The sequence below is a fragment of the Helicoverpa zea genome, chromosome 24, assembly GCF_022581195.2.
Source record: "Helicoverpa zea isolate HzStark_Cry1AcR chromosome 24, ilHelZeax1.1, whole genome shotgun sequence".
NCBI classification, from domain to species: Eukaryota; Metazoa; Arthropoda; class Insecta; order Lepidoptera; family Noctuidae; genus Helicoverpa; species Helicoverpa zea.
In genome coordinates, this window is record NC_061475.1 from 9,457,437 (window position 1) to 9,475,786 (window position 18,350).

The window sequence follows — 18,350 nt, forward strand, 5'->3', positions numbered from 1 at the left end:
TATGATGTTAAAAAATCCATTAAACATAGAGACTGGTGTCTCATATCGGTTTTAACCTGTGTTACAGAACACCAGGTTTATCCGCCGAAACAACAACCTTAAAAGATGAAAACAATTAAACGACCTGAATATACATATACTTAACTAGAAGAAATCGCATTAAAATGACTACACACGTAATTAGTCAGTCGTCATTAGTTATTTTTAAGTTACAATATTATGACCTAAATAAGTGACAGGACACAATTACCCATTAGCTTAGATCACGAAACTAACAGGACGCGTCGTTCATCACAACCCGCCTGAGGTAACTTGCAATAACATGCACATTATTAATAATTAACTAGCTACAGCCCGCGGCGTTGTTTCGTCTGCTAGGTAGAGCAAATTGGTACCTGTGTGCTAAGGTTAAGTAGTTATGATTAAGTGTTTAAGGAGGTTAAATTGATTTGATAATTTGTTTAGGATTAAGCAAGCTATGAAAAAATTACCATTTCAGAAGAAATATCGATATATTACACAATATACGCTGTATAAATTCCATCCCTACATTTTTAAAAATGTAAATATGTACCTAATTAAAAATAAATATTTTTTGATTTTGAATATTTTGAAAAGGCGCGTTTTTTTATGAATGTCTCATATTCAAACTACACATTTTTATTTGAATATCTAAAATTTATTAAATAATTTTGAAAGATTTTACTGAACTTAATAGTTCAGGAGCTGACATGCCAATCAGTCGGTCGAGCGGTTGCAAGTTTGGTAGGTGAGTAGTTCAACTTTTTACTGCTTTCGTTATATCGATCACTCTTTCAAAAAGTTTCAAACGCTTTTGATTTAAAGTGATAATTATATTGCCACAATAACTCATTTTCCAGAAAAGAATCCTAAATTCCAAATTACGCAAAATCGCAAACGCCACTATTTACCACTTTATCGATAAACCACTGCCCATCACTAAAAAACTATCAAACTGTCAAAATTTCGGATTTTTTTGCTTGATGTTTATTTTCACTATCACTTTTAACACGTGAATGATCTAAGGTGATAGATCGTGCGCGCGCGAGCCCCGGCGTGTTCTGTCGCACTACCACACTGCTGAGGGGGGCGCATCTAAACGAGCCTTCGACGAAAGCTCTTAGGCCTCTGTAGTGTGATCTCTTTACATTGACTACGAATTTTGAGATTTACAACGCTTAAAGCATAGTTAAATCATATATTGTAGTTAAAAGGGGCTGATCTTCATCATCATACTGAAGGGTGCAGAATTCCCGATTGCCGATTTTCAAAATTGTATTTCTAAAGCCTAATTGATAGCTCATTTATCCCTTAACTAAATATATAAGTGGAAAGCCCAACTTGAACACAATAATACGTTCGTCAGAACAGCCTAATATCAAGATTCTTACTATGTCCCAAATTAAGAAAATTACTGCAAGCTTTAAGTTTCGAGCCTTTTAGTTCCGAAAGCATTGTTGTTCGTCAATGCATCTTTTCACTGCAAGACACAGACTTTCTTTTCACATAAGTTCGATAATAATAACACGCATTAGTAAATACCTTATCAATTCAAAACCTCAAAAGCACCACATACCTACTAAAACAATGAAAAATATAAAAAATAATAATTCCAAACAGCAGCAATCAAGTCTTCGAAATGACGACAAGCAGTCGCACCAAGTGCTGATGATAATAGTGACGACAAACGTCAATAAATTGTTGACGACTCACCGAGATGCTGGTACAACGGAGAACAAAATAACTAACGGAGGTGCCATAACGGAAAATCACCTAAGAAAGTAGCGCGCCAAAATGCGGGGACGAGGAAGGTTACTGTTACCGATCTTATACGCCTTATTTGGACCCGATCATTTTTTGTAGTTCTAAAAATCGTTGACAGATGTCTCAAACAACATAAATGCCTCGTTAGTTCACTCGTTACTGGCCGTCTGGTTGTGTAGACCGTACGAATTTATCTTAGAAGAAGGTGCCCGACCTACTTGTATTTCGGCACCTCCGCTCATCTTTCCTTGCTCGGTGCTCGGTACAAATACTTTCACTTTAGTTTAGCTCGAAGCTTCTGTTGTCTTGTGTGGGCAGCTTGTTTGAGCTTGCTGTAAAGTTACACTTTGCTAGTGCAAGCATTAGTATGATACAACTGTTTTTATGGGATTAACCAGAAGGATGAATCCCACCTTTGCTAGCTTTGTATGAGTTGGCTACATGGTTACAAGGACTGTTGTTGGACAAATATTATATCAACGAATCAGCAACAACTTTATGATCATAGGAATTCAAAACAGAGGCGTATTAATGGAGTAGTCTAAGGTGTCCATGGAGTTTCTTGCTGGTTTTTCTCCACAGGTGTTCAGATTACGGTCCTTTACCACAATCCAATACCATTTACCGCAGTGTTAATGATGATGAAGTGATAATTTTAAATGCATATTTCTTCATCACCTTATTCGGAGGAGAGACGATGTCTGAACGTCAAAATCAGTCGTATATAAGTCAGGATTTATTCGTGTTATATCGAAGCGTCAGTACAAAAAGGGAACAGCTATATACTTCAATTTTATTGTTTTAAATCAACCTCTTACGTAAAAGCAATCAAAGGAGAGTGTAATTAAAGCATATTTTATCTGTGGTTCGGCCCAGTTTATGAAACAAATTGTTTTTTGTCCATATTCGTTTGTTATTTATTATTATTTACTGTCGATTTCAATTCGATTGTAAGTTATTCCTTATTTCTGTTGTGTAAGTTATTTTTATCAAAAGTGAGCGTCTTTCAATTGATACTTACCAATTTTGTGTTGTGCTGGTGATAACGTAAAATTATTATTTTTCGATATTGCGGTTTGGATGCAATATTCAGCAATTTGGGTGATATGGAATTATATCGAACAGATTTTCTTGCATGTGTATTTTATTCATAATTTTACTTTTTTTTTATATCTTTGTTTGAATATACATGGCCCGTGTTTCATGCATCTGCTCTAGATTAAATCTCACAGAATTTTGAAAAAAAAAAACATTACACTTACCAACAGCCAACTAAATATTCACAAAATTACATAATTTTAACCTATCGAGAATTTAAATTAAACTGTAAAGTAGTCACAAATTACAGTTAAATTAAAATAATTCCTCGTCTGAGCTGATGCGAACAGATTAACAAATTACTCGCCACGTTGACATCTCGAGATGTGACAGCAACACTAGCGATACCAACATCGGTAACGTAGTGATGGGATATCTATTTATCGATATTGATAATCGATATAAACATATTTTGAAACGAGGAACTATTTTAACTGTAAGTAATTAACATTACTTACTTTATTTAAGCTAAGTCTCAGTGGGTTCTATAATTGAGATTGTATTATATTGAGATGTGCAAACGCTTGAATGGTGCGAAATAAGGTGGGGTTTCGGGGAACCTGTCTTCTTATGATGTTGTGATGAATATTTTGTTTTACGTTGCTTAATGTCTTCGTATGTTGTTAAGATTGTAAAATATTTGATCTTGCTATAAACAAAATTGATTGTAGGTGTAGTTATAGGCACAAATCTTGAGCTCTGGACTCTGCGCTGCTCTGCCCTGCGGGACAAAAGGGACCCAATAAATTACTTCTGCGCAGGTGAAGGTCAGAGCTCAAGATTCGTGCCGATAACTATATAGGCGTCTGTGTTTTATTTATACAAAATTACTAAACAAAAAATCATCGATAAAAACAGTTGTCGTACCACTAACTCTGCAGCTCAAGCGCGGCGCCATTGATCCTAATACGGTAGTGATGTGACATTATCGGTAAATCTCAATCCGCGGCCGGAAAGATTTAATTTGAATAACATCGAGATTATCTGCGGTCACGTTGACAGCTCGAGCTCAGGCAAGTTTCAATATTTAAATGCGATGTTGCTTGCAGTTAATCTACGCGTAGAATATAAGAAAAAATACTTGCAAGTTAAGAGAATGGGGTTAGAATTTGAAAAGGTTGAAAATATAATTTGTTAAACCTCTTAATTATTCTGTTCTGGACCTTCAGTTGCTTGAAGCAGGGTTCAAGAAGTAATGTCTTCATCATTTGCGTTTGATACCTAAGTATTTTTCTCTTATCATTTGTGACCAACAGCAACCGCGAAAAGGGGTATGAAATTCTTCGAAATTAACTGACGATAGTTAAATCGCAAAACACTTACAGACTACCAAAAATAATTTAGTACCTAATTTGAAGTTTCAAAAGTTGACTAGGCTATTGGACCAGTTCCAGCGTATCTAAACTGAATGCTTATAAAATACCATTTGATAGTGAAACAATGTTATCAGCTGAATTATATTGGTCTCGCTTTCAATTCGTTAGATCAGCCTCATATATGGACCATTATAGAGTTTATCTGATAGTCATGATTTGTGCTCGCTGTCAGAAATACCCATTGTATGCTAAGTCTTACAATGATACTGTAAAATAAATCAGTAGAATTGGTATTTAAATAATAACTAAAACTCGTCAAAAAAACAAAAAAGTTCAGACAGTACAAAGTCTACACCATATAACTACAATTCTGTCAGCCAGTCCTAACCCCTAATATACCATGATGTTCAGTGAATTAGGTCACAGTAATATCCGATCCTACAATTTACAGCCTGTCCTGTCAAAACCTCAGCTATAAGCGAAAATCAAAGAAAAATTAAAACTAAACTAAAAAAAAATACTGCATTAACAAAGTCGTGCCCAGCCTAGGGACAAATCCAGGTTTATCTAGACACACGGCAGTGTGTCCGCCAAGTTCGAGCAAAAAAAGCGACACACCGGCCGTGGGTTATATTACACGAACCATTTCGGGCCAAATTCGACCCCCCTGTTACTCAAAATCCATTTTATTTACGCATATCAAATTTCTAGTATCTATTGAGACCCCCTCACTTATCTAAAATACAAAATTTCATTAATATACCTATTGTAGGTCTTGAGATATTGACGTCAGAAAATCGCTATTTTTACTATACACTCACTGACTGACTGATTCACTGACTCACTCATCAAAAACCTAGACCACTTCCAATGGTCGTATTGACTTGAAATTTGGCATGGAGGTAGGTCTTTATGTCAAGGTAAAGGGAAAAATCTGAAAATGGCCAAGTGTGAGTCGGTTTCAAAATAATGAAGGTGTTTTATACCCGGTGTAAATTTATACCCCTAAGGAACTAAAACGAACTAAATTTATCTATATTTATATAATATATCTTCGAATGGTTTGTATTTAGTTTAGTTAGAAGTAAAATAGTGTAGTTAGAAGTAAAATAAAAATCTGAAAACGGCCAAGTGTGAATCACTTTCGAAAATAACGAATGTGTAACTTTGATCCACGAACATAATATATGATAACATGTCATGTCAATCAGTTGGTAAATCTAGTCCATTTAGTTAATCTAGTTCATTTCTTTGTAAGAAACATAGTGCATATTAAAAAGTCTAAAAGATAGTATAAATGAGACATTCCTTTAACTAACTTCATCATAAGAAAAAAATAAAATAAACAACCTTACAAAAATAAATGAAATCCCACCCAAAACAAAAATGTGAAAGACTGCCAAGTTCGATAATGTGGGAATGCTTCGCCTATAAAAGAAGTGAGATCTGAATAAGTACCAAGTTCCATACACATACCTCAGTTAAAAATAGTTACTTTTTAATGATGTTACTTGGCAAGTTTTAATAGAAAATTAAATACTTGATTCATTGCGTTTAATAGGTTTATAACAAGGTGTATGAAAACTTTCCAAGTAACATCATTAAAAAGTAACTATTTTTAACTGAGGTATGTGTATGGAACTTGCTACTTATTCAGATCTCACTTCTTTTATAGGCGAAGCATTCCCATATTATCGAACTTGGCAGTCTTTCACATTTTTGTTTTGGATGGGTCTAGATTATCCTAATAGTGTCCATTCCTTATACGCCGAGCACGTTGTACCCCAGCGGGGGACATTCGTGCGCGTGAGTTGATCTCGCTAAACTATGTTTATTGATGCTTAGGTGTGCCGCTCAAATAGTCTGCTTGAAAAATGACTACAGACTTGTGGTATGGTTAATGAGTGGTTTAAGAATCCAATGTAATCTTATGTTATAAGTTAGTCATCTGCATCCCGAATCTTACAATCTGTATGAAGAATTTACAGATAGGCGCAGGATGAAAAACCATCTTAGGGCTATTATAATCATCTGTAGATGGCTGATGATGTGTATTGATTTTCAATATCTAGTTTCACTTAGGTACTTACTGCGTAGAATAACAAAACAGTGGGCTCTTTTTGACCACTATCGCATCGGTTGAGCAAGCATTATAATCATATGATCAAGCCGTCTTTCTATGCAAAACTCGGTCTTGTGGTAAAATACAAACGCATATTTTGTTAGAAATTGATGCTCAGTTTAATCTTTACTTATTAGCCAATGAAACTAAAATCGAACCTGAACTTTCCTAGCTACCCAGCAATCCACTAGACCAACGGGCGTTCTCTAACTAAATACAATAATGTCAATCAAGGGATACCTCCTACTTGGATATGCATAACATCGCCATTAGAGCCGTTTGTACCAGGAACCCAGCGGCGCCCGTTACACATTAATTATAAATCATTAAGACTGTCCTATGCCGGTGAATGTCGTCAGATATGTTCATAAATGTTGCAAGCTAAGAGATACGTAGATGTGCGCACTGCTAAAGTTGGGTATCGGTATTGATCAGTAATTGGGTAGAAGATGCTTCTGTGAAATATGTTTAGATTGGATGTATACAAGATTCTTTTGAAAGGATATGTTTAGATCTGCCGGCTGCGGGGTGGTTCCAGCAAGTTATAGCGGCCCTGGTACACATAAGACTCTAGAGGGAGCAAAGGTGGTTTTATGTTTCTAAAAGTGTAACCCCTGGTTGCTATGATAGGGGTCATCTGATGATTTTCACGTCAAACAAACGTTCAAAAGATTCCTCCATTCTCTATGGAGTTTCTTGCTGGTTCTTCTCCATGAGACCCACTCTTTGGAACCGTGCAACTAGCTTGATGTTTCGAAAGAGCTGTCAAAGGCCTATTTGAAATAGAAAAATGACTTTAACTTTGAAAGGTTTGGTAACAAAATATGAAGAAAACACAAACTTTCACATTTATAACGCGAATATTAAAATCTATTATAATTGCTAATAGTCTCCCACTATAATTACGGATAATTACCCGTGTCTACACAACACTAGATAAATGATTAATTACAAACTTGTGAGAGCGTTTACACCTGACAGGATCGTGACCTATGATGTCATGTGCTTAGCGATTAGATACGGTCATTCAGTGGGTTAGGAGTCTAGAATCATAAGATTCTTCGACTAATTTTGGACGAATTTTGTATTCTTTCGAGTCGGATGTAAAGAATATGCGTGGATTAATTAATTCACTTGCTACAAAAAAAAATTAAGAAAATCAAAAACTCTAAAGTAGTATTCAAAACAGATCAAGAACCGCATTTGAGCCTCTTGGCCAAATGTTATTTTCATAATATTAGTTTATCGTGTTGTCACATAAATCGGTTTAGCCATATTACATTACAAAATTACAAAGTGTTACCTACAAAAAAACAGGCACGCTTTCGCGTTGGGTACAACAATAAAGAATTTTCCAATCTAAGTTCAATACTTACAAATGCACACTTTAGCACTAAGGCTAAAGCTCATAATTAATTATCCTATTTTTTACAATCTAGTGCAACCCAGTCCATGTCTAATTAATTAAAACAGCACCATTGCCCATTGAACCATTCCCTATTGATCACTATTCACACACCGCGTACGGCGATACCCTTCTTAGACTAAGCTTATAATTATCTACTTTCAATTTTAATTAAGTTTTTCACAACACCGTTTGCAATGTATACGAGGACCGAAGAGCATTGAAACAACAGGAGCAACCAACACAAACATACACACACATCCTTTTTCCCAACTATGTTGGGGTCGGCTTCCAGTCTAACCGGATGTAGCTGAGTACCAGTGCTTTACAAGGAGCGACTGCCCTATCTGACCTCCTCAACCCAGTTACCCGGGCAGCCCTTGGTTAGACTGGTGTCAGGCTTCTGACTATCCGTAAGGACTGCCAAGGATGTTCACACACACACACTTCCAATTGTCAAACAAAAACATATCGTCGTGGTGTCATAATGGTTAAAGCATCAAGCTCTCAAGTATGAGTGCACGGGTTTGATGCCAGGTCAGGGAAGTATCAATGCCGTTGTTAGTTATACGTAGGTACTTTCTAAGCACATCTTTGACGCCAGTGGCTAATTAGGGTCCAAAATATTCTTTGCGTTTTAAAGGTGAAACCTGGGGCCTATGCTTACCCGTGGGACGATAAAAACACTGATAATGACGATCGTGAAGCACACAAGGACCTATCTTTGTGAGTTGACGATTGCGTATCCGGTTGGTTTCATTGTCTAAGATGAAGACGGTGTAATGAGAGCGCGCAGCTTGCATAATTTAACAGCGACATATAAAAAGCCCAATCACAGTCGGTTCAGTAAAAACTGGACACATATTTTAACTTTATTCGCTTAATTAATTGCAATTAGTAACAAAAGCAGCATCTTCATATTTTAATTATACAGTTTTAAATATTTTACATTTATCACTCCATTTTTCATTAAGGTAAGTGAAGTTTTGGGTGGTATAAATACCAAGCAGGAATTTAAAATGATCGGGCAGGTATAATTACTGATTTTAAGAAAACATTTTAAAGGAACTTCGCCGATAGCTTTGTTGAAATATAATGGCTATTCTACCTCGTTCAGTTACCATTAATTGCATTAAATACAGTTGGAAGTTATCCCAATAAAATAACTCTAAAATCTAAAATTCCAATGGACAAAAACTGGACCTAGTTCAACATTTCGCCGACAGAGGCGCTGCTATCCCATCTAGTTACCATCAGTCAGTTATTAACCACATCATGTCTTTTTCGTATAAAATACAAATAAAATTACAATTTATTACTACGAGTACAGAAAAGGGAATTATAGATAACATCTAGAAACGTTAAAATTACATTAAGTTTTTATAAGAATAGTACGGCTATTGCATGATAGATGGCGTTGATTTAAATTTTCCTGTTTTTAGTTACTTTGTTTTTTAAAGTATTTTTTGCAGCATATGCGGTAATTCTTAAACTATAAATACCAGCACTTAAGTTTAATATCATTGTGTCTGGATGAGAGAGATAGATGTGGAGAGAAAACTCCCAAAAAATACCTAACATCACGCTCCTTCAGGCGCATTTTTAATGCTATGATAAATAAATTCACTAGCTCAGGATACTGACAGTTCCTAATAAACCAGCTATCCCGTCTCGAATATCGCTATAAACCATCTATAAACCAGAGTGCCAATACATCATATTCCTCCATTACCTAGGTTTTATTCATAGAAACAACAGATGTTGGAATAAAACCTCTTTGCGATGTAAAAGGCAATAAAAGTAACGTAATAGGTACTCTGTATAATGTAATGTGTGTGTGGTCCGAGCTGACTTATTGATGACCTGACATTAGGTTTTTTGCTTTAAACCCATTTGTATCTGATATTGGCTTAGCCCGTGTGTCGCCATTTCAACTAATTATATTACACCTTATAATAATTAGAAAATATGGTAAAAAAGCATTGAGCGCGCGAGGTGATTAATGCTCAATCCTTCTCCGTGTGAGAGGAGGCCGCAGCCCAGCAGTGGGACGATAGAAAGGCAGTAACAGTAACAATGATAAAAGATATTCAGTAATGAGGCAGGGAAAAGGTAAGGAAATCAGTCAGCAGGTAAATAAAAGATTAAATACGTTTTGCTTTTGATTTTAATAAGCAGTCTTTATTTAATACTACTTTTACTTAACGTTACATAGGTATATTTAATTATAACAACTATAAAAATACTGTAAACTTCTACAATAATATCCAAAATACTATTTTTATATTCATAATTATTGATTATTATACGATATGCTAAACTACTTTTATTCTTCCAGCTATTTAATTTTAACCTTATACAATAACAATACAATTTAAATGGATATATAACAAATCATAATACTTTTAAATCTCTGCCGATATATTCAAGTAAGATAAAAATAAAAAAAAATCGCGTAAGATTCTCCCAAAAGCCAGCGTCACAAGAGGGTTTAATAAAAAACCTCATGCAAGGCTGACGATTAGCACCAGTTATTGAGAACTTACACGAATACAAAGCTTAATTAATTAATTAACTCCTAGTCAAATAATCATTAGCAATTTCCTTCCAGTCAGTGGGGTCGGTCTCTTCCGTTGCCTTGGATTTGCGGATCTTCTTCAAGATCTCCCAACCCTTGGCCTTCTCTGTCGAAGTGACGTAGGTGTTGTTGGGGTCCTGTTCCAGGGTGTAGGCTCCGAGGATCAGACTCTGGACTAGGCGGGCTGAGACCAGGGTCTGAGAAAACAGAAAAAAATCCATACATGACAGGTAAACAGACTACTAGTGGCATCTATGGTCACAAAATTTAAATTTGTTTAACAACGCCATCTGTTAGCAAATTATCAAACTATCAGAAGACCTAGCTCGCTGGCACCTAATACCGCCATCTGTTATCGAGTAGACACAACATTAAACTTCATACCTTCAATAGCCTGTACTCTTCATCGGGCAGACGCCTGTTGACGGTGTACCCAGCGAGGACGTATCCTCCGACGCGAGGGTCTCCGGTGATCAGCATCATGTAGGTCATGGTGATGGCCAGCTCGAACACGTAGTACGAGTACTGGATGTCACCGAAATCTATGATGCCGGTGATGCGATAGTCGGTTTTGCTGTGGAGATGAAAATTTTAGAAACTTAAAGTAGCCGTTTGTGGCCTGAGACTTAAATATGTGTGTTTAGCAGAGACAAATATTAATCTGTATTTTGTTGAAAAAAAAAAAGAGAAATGTAATTACATATTTCATTACACAGTTATTTTTACAATAAAATATATTAGTAGTTCTCTAAAAATGTAAATAGCTCCACACTTATGTTTCTTAAACCCCCAAAAATACCTCCAACCTAATATAAACATGTACATACAGAATACATATAAAATCATGCATAGCAATACCTACAACCAAAGAGCATTAAAATAGAAAAAAATAACGGTGTGTGTTAAACATAATTCAGAATGTATTCCGTTCCCATTGTCCCATCAGTTCTGAAGTTGAAGGAAGCCGCATAAGTTAGATAATGATTACCACTTTTGAAGCCAAATTGTATACAAACACGTAGGTACTTGGCTCACCTCAGCAAGATTCCATTAAGAATCTGAGTGCATACCTTCAATACTGATGGGTTCAGGGGCCTAGATTAATGAATAAATCATTTTTAGTAAATAATTTCACCAATGACTGTGTTTCGGATGGCACGTTAAACTGTAGGTCCCGGCTGGCATTGAACATCCTTGGCAGTCGTTACGGGTAGTCAGAAGCCAGTAAGTCTGACACCAGTCTAACCAAGGGGTATCGGGTTGCCCGGGTAACTGGGTTGAGGAGGTCAGATAGGCAGTCGCTTCTTGTAAAGCACTGGTACTCAGCTACATCCGGTTAGACTGGAAGCCGACCCCAACATAGTTGGGAAAAAGGCTCGGAGGATAGATAGTATTTTTAGTAAATAATTTCCAACGGTACTAATATTCAGCGAGGGATACTAGTAGATGCCTAAAGTTATAAATGTTGTGGGTGTCGCCATCTGTTGTCGAGTAGATGAACTAAAGCTAGCAACTTTTCTAACTGATATTTTTATATTGCAATGTTATTTTATCCAATAATACATATTGTGTGTAAGTGTAAATACACCGCTATCTCGATGGTCTTTCATCATTTCAATCTCGCGATAAGATATTGCGGGATGCCTCCATTATCTTCGTAAATGTTATGAAGAGTAAACATCGACGCGATATCGCAGCGTTTGTGGAAGATTTTCGTATTAAAATTTGATGAAAAATAAATATATTCTTACTTTGATGATGATGGGAAACACACAGGTACCTAAGAAGTTCATGAAACTTAAGGTTGACTAAGAATATAAAATTGGACTCTCTAACAATAGTATATCTATAGGAAAGAGACAATACATAGGTAGGTACAGTAAAACCTAGGTACCTTAATTAGTACAGTTGTTGTATTGACCAAGGACTCCAGAAAATATTCATTTTTATCAGCGATTACTTAGTTCGTAACTATTCTATTTCAGACGGAATGTTTGCTTGTCTAACGGCCAGTTTCTTCATCAGAAGTAAAAGTCAAAGTAATATCTAAAGTAAAAGTAACGGTCAAATTCGTTGTTTCAAGGCTATAGTGACAGCAAAACTAATAGAAAAAATGAATTTGACCGTTACTTTTACTTTAGACATTACTTTGACTTTTACTTTGGCTTTTACTTTTGATGAAGAAACTGGCTGTTAGTAGGTCCTAGGTCCTTCAGAACGCAGGAAAGTGTTATATTTAGTGTTACCTGCCACCCGGCTTGAGTCCCACAAGGATGTTCATCTCGTTCACATCTCCGTGGATAACGCCCTTCTCCAGCTCATCCAGCCGGGGCACCACCGCGTACTTGAACTCCTCAATTACCTGCAATAAAATCATCACGTCATTGTACCTACTTATTACCTAGTATGTATCTAAATTACCCATTACCTTGGCTTTATAGAGGTACCTATACAAACTTACATGAGTAAACCCCCCAAGAATATAGTCGTGTTTGATTCGTCAAGTAGATACCTATTCTTTACAATTATGACATATTGTCACAAGATTGGAATGAGGTAATCGTTTATTAGACAATAGTATCTTATTGAAATCTATTTATTAAGCTCAAGACGATCGATAGTCGTCCAATGATACATTAATTCGTAAAGAGCAAGCTTATTGTAAGCTGTCAATCAGTACACTTTTGATTTCTTTTATTATCGAAAGAGATAAAAATTACCAAATGGATGTGCTAATACCATTAGCCGGCCTTGATAACAGATAAACATAACATTTAATAGATGTTATTACGACCCATAGGTAACTATATAATGGCCGGTACAATGACAATAGGTTGACTGCATGTAATGCTAGTTAACTTTTATGTAATACCTATTACATGCTACATAGGTACATGTTTCCTTAATAGATCTCAGACTGCCGGGTAAACTTGACACATACGTGATCCCTTTATGATAATATGTTATCATTTTCTACGCTAGTATATCTAATTAAAAGCTATTATTAAATTACAACAATAGCTTTGAAACCAGATCGAGGTTTTAACCCAAGGAAGGAAATCATTCTCACTATTGAGTTATTGCCAAAGTAATCATTACAAAATTATGCACCCACTAATATTAGGTTAAGCTTCATACTCAAGTAGTTTTGATTTATATTAGTAATCCTTGCCAAGGAGTGTAGTACTAATCGATGGCGATAACAGAATTGTGGACGTCGCAGTAGATAACACGGTGATACTCGGATTACATACATACATTGAAAGCTATCCCTATGTTTCGGAAAAGCCAAGGCAGATGATGAATGGTATATACAGTTGTTATGACTTACCTCCTCAGCCAGGTCGAGTTTCTCAGCATCCTTGATGACGTACTTGAACTTGTCCAGCTCGGGCACCTTGGTCAGCATCCACATGTGCTCGCGGGACACCAGACCCGAGTGGTTGAAGTTCTATAGGAGAGAGACAGTTGTTAGTACAAGATATAATGCCCTCTTAGTTTAGTCCTAGGATTATCGGCTACCGCAGCTGTTCTCATAAAAGGAGATGATACAAGATATACTGGTCTTATGATTATTGGCTTGGGGTATTAGAGAATGTACTTGATGCTTGTAGCTATTGAACCTATAATAAGGCATACTGATGTTATTTCAGACCATATTACTATATCACATTAAACGCCTTCCTCTCTTCTAACTATTTTGCTGTGCCCATCAGGGTCCATAATTGTGACTACCTCTATTATTTTATATTTTCCACTAACATTATGGAATGCAATAAATGATATGATGATATGATATGATATTAATTTGATTTTGAGAAAATCAACATTCAATTCATTCAGTCTTTCTAAGTCCAACTGGGGACCGTAAAATCGGACGTATGTTATTTTTAAACCCGATAGGCATATGTAGTTACACTGTAGTAACGTTGTGTGTAATGTAATAACCGAGAGCATGTAGAATCATTACACGACAATCAGTCAACGAGCATACAATGCTAACTAAAACCTTGGGCTGTCTAACTGTGACTGTGGCGTGGTCTACTAGTAGCCATTGTGTAGGCAATTGTTCGTCAAATATGCGTGTAACTGGGAAATCTATCTCGAATATGGGTTCTTTAAATAATACTTTACGTTGACTCGCTATTTTATATCCAAAATATCGATACCGAGGAAGTGAGAAACTAATTGCCTTAAAGACACGAATAAAGAATATTGTACCGACTACAAATAACTTGAAAACAGAGTAACAAGAAGAACGCGAATGAAAATAATAGAAAATTCTATACAGACTTGAACCCCAGTATAATTATTGTAGTTGCCATGTCAACAAAGTTGAAATCAGTAACAAAATCAGTTTGGAATGTCAAGAGACTTCTGGTTGATCTTAAACTACTCACTCAATCGTTCACTCCCAGACAGTTTATCCAATCGATCTTCCGAGATAAGATATAGAACTCAAAATAAATCCTAATCAGCTAGCAGATAGTACCTCATGACCTTGCTGTGACAAAGGATGAGAAAAATGCATCGCGAGATAACAGCAGCCAATGACCTGATGATGTTGATTCTTACTTATCAAACAGACAAATGTCGCAAAAATATTCCATATCATCTTTTTTATTACATTGGAACTGATCATTCTATATTTAGTTATCTGACGGATGCATCTGTCGCTTTCATTCAATTGCAGGGTTTATAATTACCGCGACCACAACAACGAAACAATTGACAGGACTCGACATGATAGAGTCCTGTTGACTGTTTAACAAATTGCCAAAACGTTTTTGTGCTATTGGCCCACAAATCTGTCTCACTTTCGCGGAGCTCAAAGAATAATACATTTCCTAACGCTAAAGAGAAGTAAAACAGCGAAAAGATTCCGTCAGTTTCGTAAAATAGAACTTTTAGAACCCTTCAGATTTTAGAGCTACGTACGAGCTATGTAGCATGAGTTTGATAGCACAGAAGATATAGAACACTCGTCCACTATCTCACCTGCAACTTATTATCCAGATTAGCAACGAACTCTCCCAGCTGGTAGAACAGGGCTTCAGAATGGGGCACTCCCTTCAGCAGGTCTCCTGGTACGTACTCCAGCAGTCGGACGGCGTGGCGCTTGCCTCCGATCGTCTCGATGGAGTGGAGGTGGCCGTATACGTTGCGGATCGGTTTAGGGCAGGTAATGTTGCGGGTACCTGAGGTTTAGGAGAGATGGCGAGTTAGTATTTGGGATGAGGTAAGCATAAAATTGGGTGATATAGAACACGATGGACTCAGTAAATAAATATTTCGAAAATGGAAAAAGAATTCGATATGACGCTTGTTTAATGCTCTGCTGGTGCATGTAATACTGTTTTAACATCGAAGATCTGTACCATCCTCACGAGACATGTCCCCAGTTTAGGTAAGCCTGTTACAATTGCTTTACAGGATAACACTGTGTGAGATGATGAATGTTTGAAGGAAACAAGACTGTTAATGGTTTTATCACTACTTATACCAAATCTATGAACAGCAGATTATCATAGTGTGAAAATCTCACTTAAATACACAAGTAACTCACCCAAGAAATTCATAATCTCATTCTGAGCCTCAACGACGCCCACATCCTGAGAGTCCATGGAGTTCATGATCTTCAGCACATACCCGTGTTCACTATGAGAAGTGATCAACGGGTTCTTCACATTAGGGTCTTCGGCAATCTTGTAGTTCTTATCATCATACCCGTTGAGTTCAGTTAGTTCTAAGACTGAGATGCCGTAGAGACGTTCTACAAGCAGCTTGACGCCTTCGTGGTCTATTATGGGGCGGATCACCGCGCCTGGTTCGAGGGTGTTTGCCATTGTTTCTGGAAAATAGAAGGAGGGATTTAAACACAAGACTTTTAAACCAGTTTGACGTCATCACGTTAGCATCGTTTGCTGTTGAAAATTAGCATTGGGACACGGTCTTGGACAGGGTCGTAGCATTATACCGAGTTTATTCATTAATTACTAAATGTTTGCCACGAATCATCGCCAATACAAGACTTAGGGAGTTAACTAGCCATTAGACAAGGAGATCCTAAAGATAAGTTTGGTCCATGAGGAGACCAGACAAGCATCTTACAACAACAGGAATCATCATTATTATTTTTCAATACCCTTCATTTACAGAATGATAACAATCAATACTGGGTTATGGCAGCTCGTAATATTACTACGATTCATTGCACATGAGCACAGGTTAACGACTTAGTTCTAGGCTACGCACACATACACATATGTAGACCCAGTGTCTGTGTGTTAGTTCTGCATTGTTATAAGATGAATGATGCTGAAAGATTGCCGGCAGCCTCGTAAACTGATTTCAATGAAATTCAGTTATATTCACGGCATATTTATTATTGAATTCATTTAGCTGTTTTGTTTGTTTACTCTTTACGGTAACTAAGCAACAAATTCTTACAAAGTATTGCCATTTTAGCCGTAGTAGTTAAGTTACTTTGCATTTACAAGAGTGCTTGTTACTTTGCACTTTAGATACTACTGACTACATATTTTTCAGAAACCTTTCAGTTACACAGTAGGAAAAAATCATATCGTTCGATGCACTAGCAAATAGGATTTGAATAGGTTTTTTTATTAACAAACAAAGCATTAATATTAACTTAACGAGTCATAAGAAACATAGTAACATAGACGTCGTGTAATATTGGTTGAGCTATAAATATGAGCGCGACGGTGGCGCCCCTAGCGGTCGCGGGCCTCAACTAACGTCACATGATGCCGGTACGTTTAGGAAAAGTTTCGGTTTAAGATTATTTACAATAAATATAGTAATTTATTGATTACTTATTAAGCAATAAGTCGTGGAAATATTAAGTTAGATAGGTAACAAATGGCACAGGTTAACATTTACTTACAATGGAAAAAAATTGTCCTGAAAAAGATTAGTTTTCAAAGCATTTAATATATAATTGTTGCACCTTTTTAGCATGTTTTCATTAAAACTGTTTCTTTAACATTATAATAAAACTTTTTCATTATCTGGTAATTTATGAAGACGTGTTGGTAAACTTTGTAAAGACTTTCAGAAATTGTGGAAATAAGGACCGCCTATAATTTTCCTCTGAAATAAATGTTTGTTCAATCAATAAAATGACCGCTGACAGAGAAAAGGGATAGTATGAAATTTTAAATTTTATTATATTTTAATCATGGTAATGGGGAAACGCACTGAGGGTTAACAAAATTATTTAATAAATATAACAATTTCCTTCCAATTAGATAGCAACGAAGTTGCATACCATCTAACTTCTAATGGGGTAGGTAATTATTAAAGATTCCAAAACATACAACAGTTAAGATGAACACAGTTTTAAATCAACACCAGCAAAATTAAATTATTTCCAAATTTAATACCTACCTTAGAGAAAACAAACTGCAATTTAAAAAAATACACCGATACAAAAAAAAAATAAGTAAAAAATCTCACCTTATAAAAAATCAACACGATTTTTTTAAAGTGTACAATATTCCTTGGTCACGAGTTCACTAGTGGTCAGCAGCAACAACTGTCAACAACTGGTACAAGATGAGCAGACAATGTACCACTAGTTATACTGATAACGAGATCTGTACACATTACGTGTCGCACTCGCTATTGCTATCGTTATAGATATTAGCTTGTTTTCTAAGGAGGAGGGAACGTGAAAACTAAGTACTTGTACGAATGAATGTATAAAAAAACATGAAAATTATTTAGTGAAAGAGTAGGTACCTATAGCTTGTGTAGGATTTTAGGGCTTATATTCGGGAATAGTGTTGACGTTATCAATAATTTGAATGTTTGTTTCGACTAAAAACTTAATCAACATTCCCCTAGTTATAAAAGCCCAAAATCATAATTACAAATTAATCTTTATTTCATACCAAAGCATATTAGTTATTTGTTATACAAGAGTGCAAAGTTGCTTTTTAACCGCGGGCTCAATTTTGATGACCGAGCAAGCGAAGGATTACGAGGAACGATAGCGAGGGAATCAAAAGAGCACAAGGTGAA

At 36.2% G+C, this 18,350-nt stretch overlaps 2 protein-coding genes across 2 annotated transcripts in view; both read right to left on the bottom strand.

Moving 5' to 3' along the window:
- LOC124642364 (NADPH oxidase 5) overlaps window positions 1–1,053 on the bottom strand; it is a 62,370-nt gene extending 61,317 nt beyond the window's left edge. The window contains exon 1 of the mRNA XM_047180760.1: window positions 933–1,053. The gene's annotated coding sequence lies outside the window, so the exon portion shown is untranslated. The remainder of the gene's footprint in view (window positions 1–932) is intronic.
- An 8,822-nt stretch (window positions 1,054–9,875) lies between these two features.
- LOC124642436 (hydroxylysine kinase) lies at window positions 9,876–17,918 on the bottom strand. The gene is made up of 7 exons (XM_047180851.1): window positions 17,784–17,918; window positions 15,871–16,155; window positions 15,303–15,502; window positions 13,636–13,755; window positions 12,551–12,666; window positions 10,689–10,878; window positions 9,876–10,501 (listed from the first exon to the last, which is right to left on the bottom strand). The coding sequence occupies exons 2-7, from the start codon at window positions 16,148–16,150 to the stop codon at window positions 10,298–10,300; spliced, it is 1,110 nt and encodes a 369-aa protein (XP_047036807.1). The 5' UTR covers window positions 16,151–16,155; window positions 17,784–17,918; the 3' UTR covers window positions 9,876–10,297.
- Between the last annotated feature and the right edge of the window lie 432 nt (window positions 17,919–18,350).

Coding starts and splice junctions, on each gene's coding strand:
- LOC124642436 (XM_047180851.1), bottom strand. CDS start 16,150: ATGGCAAACACCCTCGAACCAGGCGCGGTGATCCGCCCCATAATAGAC. Junction 13,756..15,302: donor ATCTGGATAATAAGTTGCAG/GTGAGATAGTGG, acceptor TCTCTCCTATAG/AACTTCAACCACTCGGGTCT. Junction 10,879..12,550: donor GGACTCAAGCCGGGTGGCAG/GTAACACTAAAT, acceptor TCATCTCCACAG/CAAAACCGACTATCGCATCA.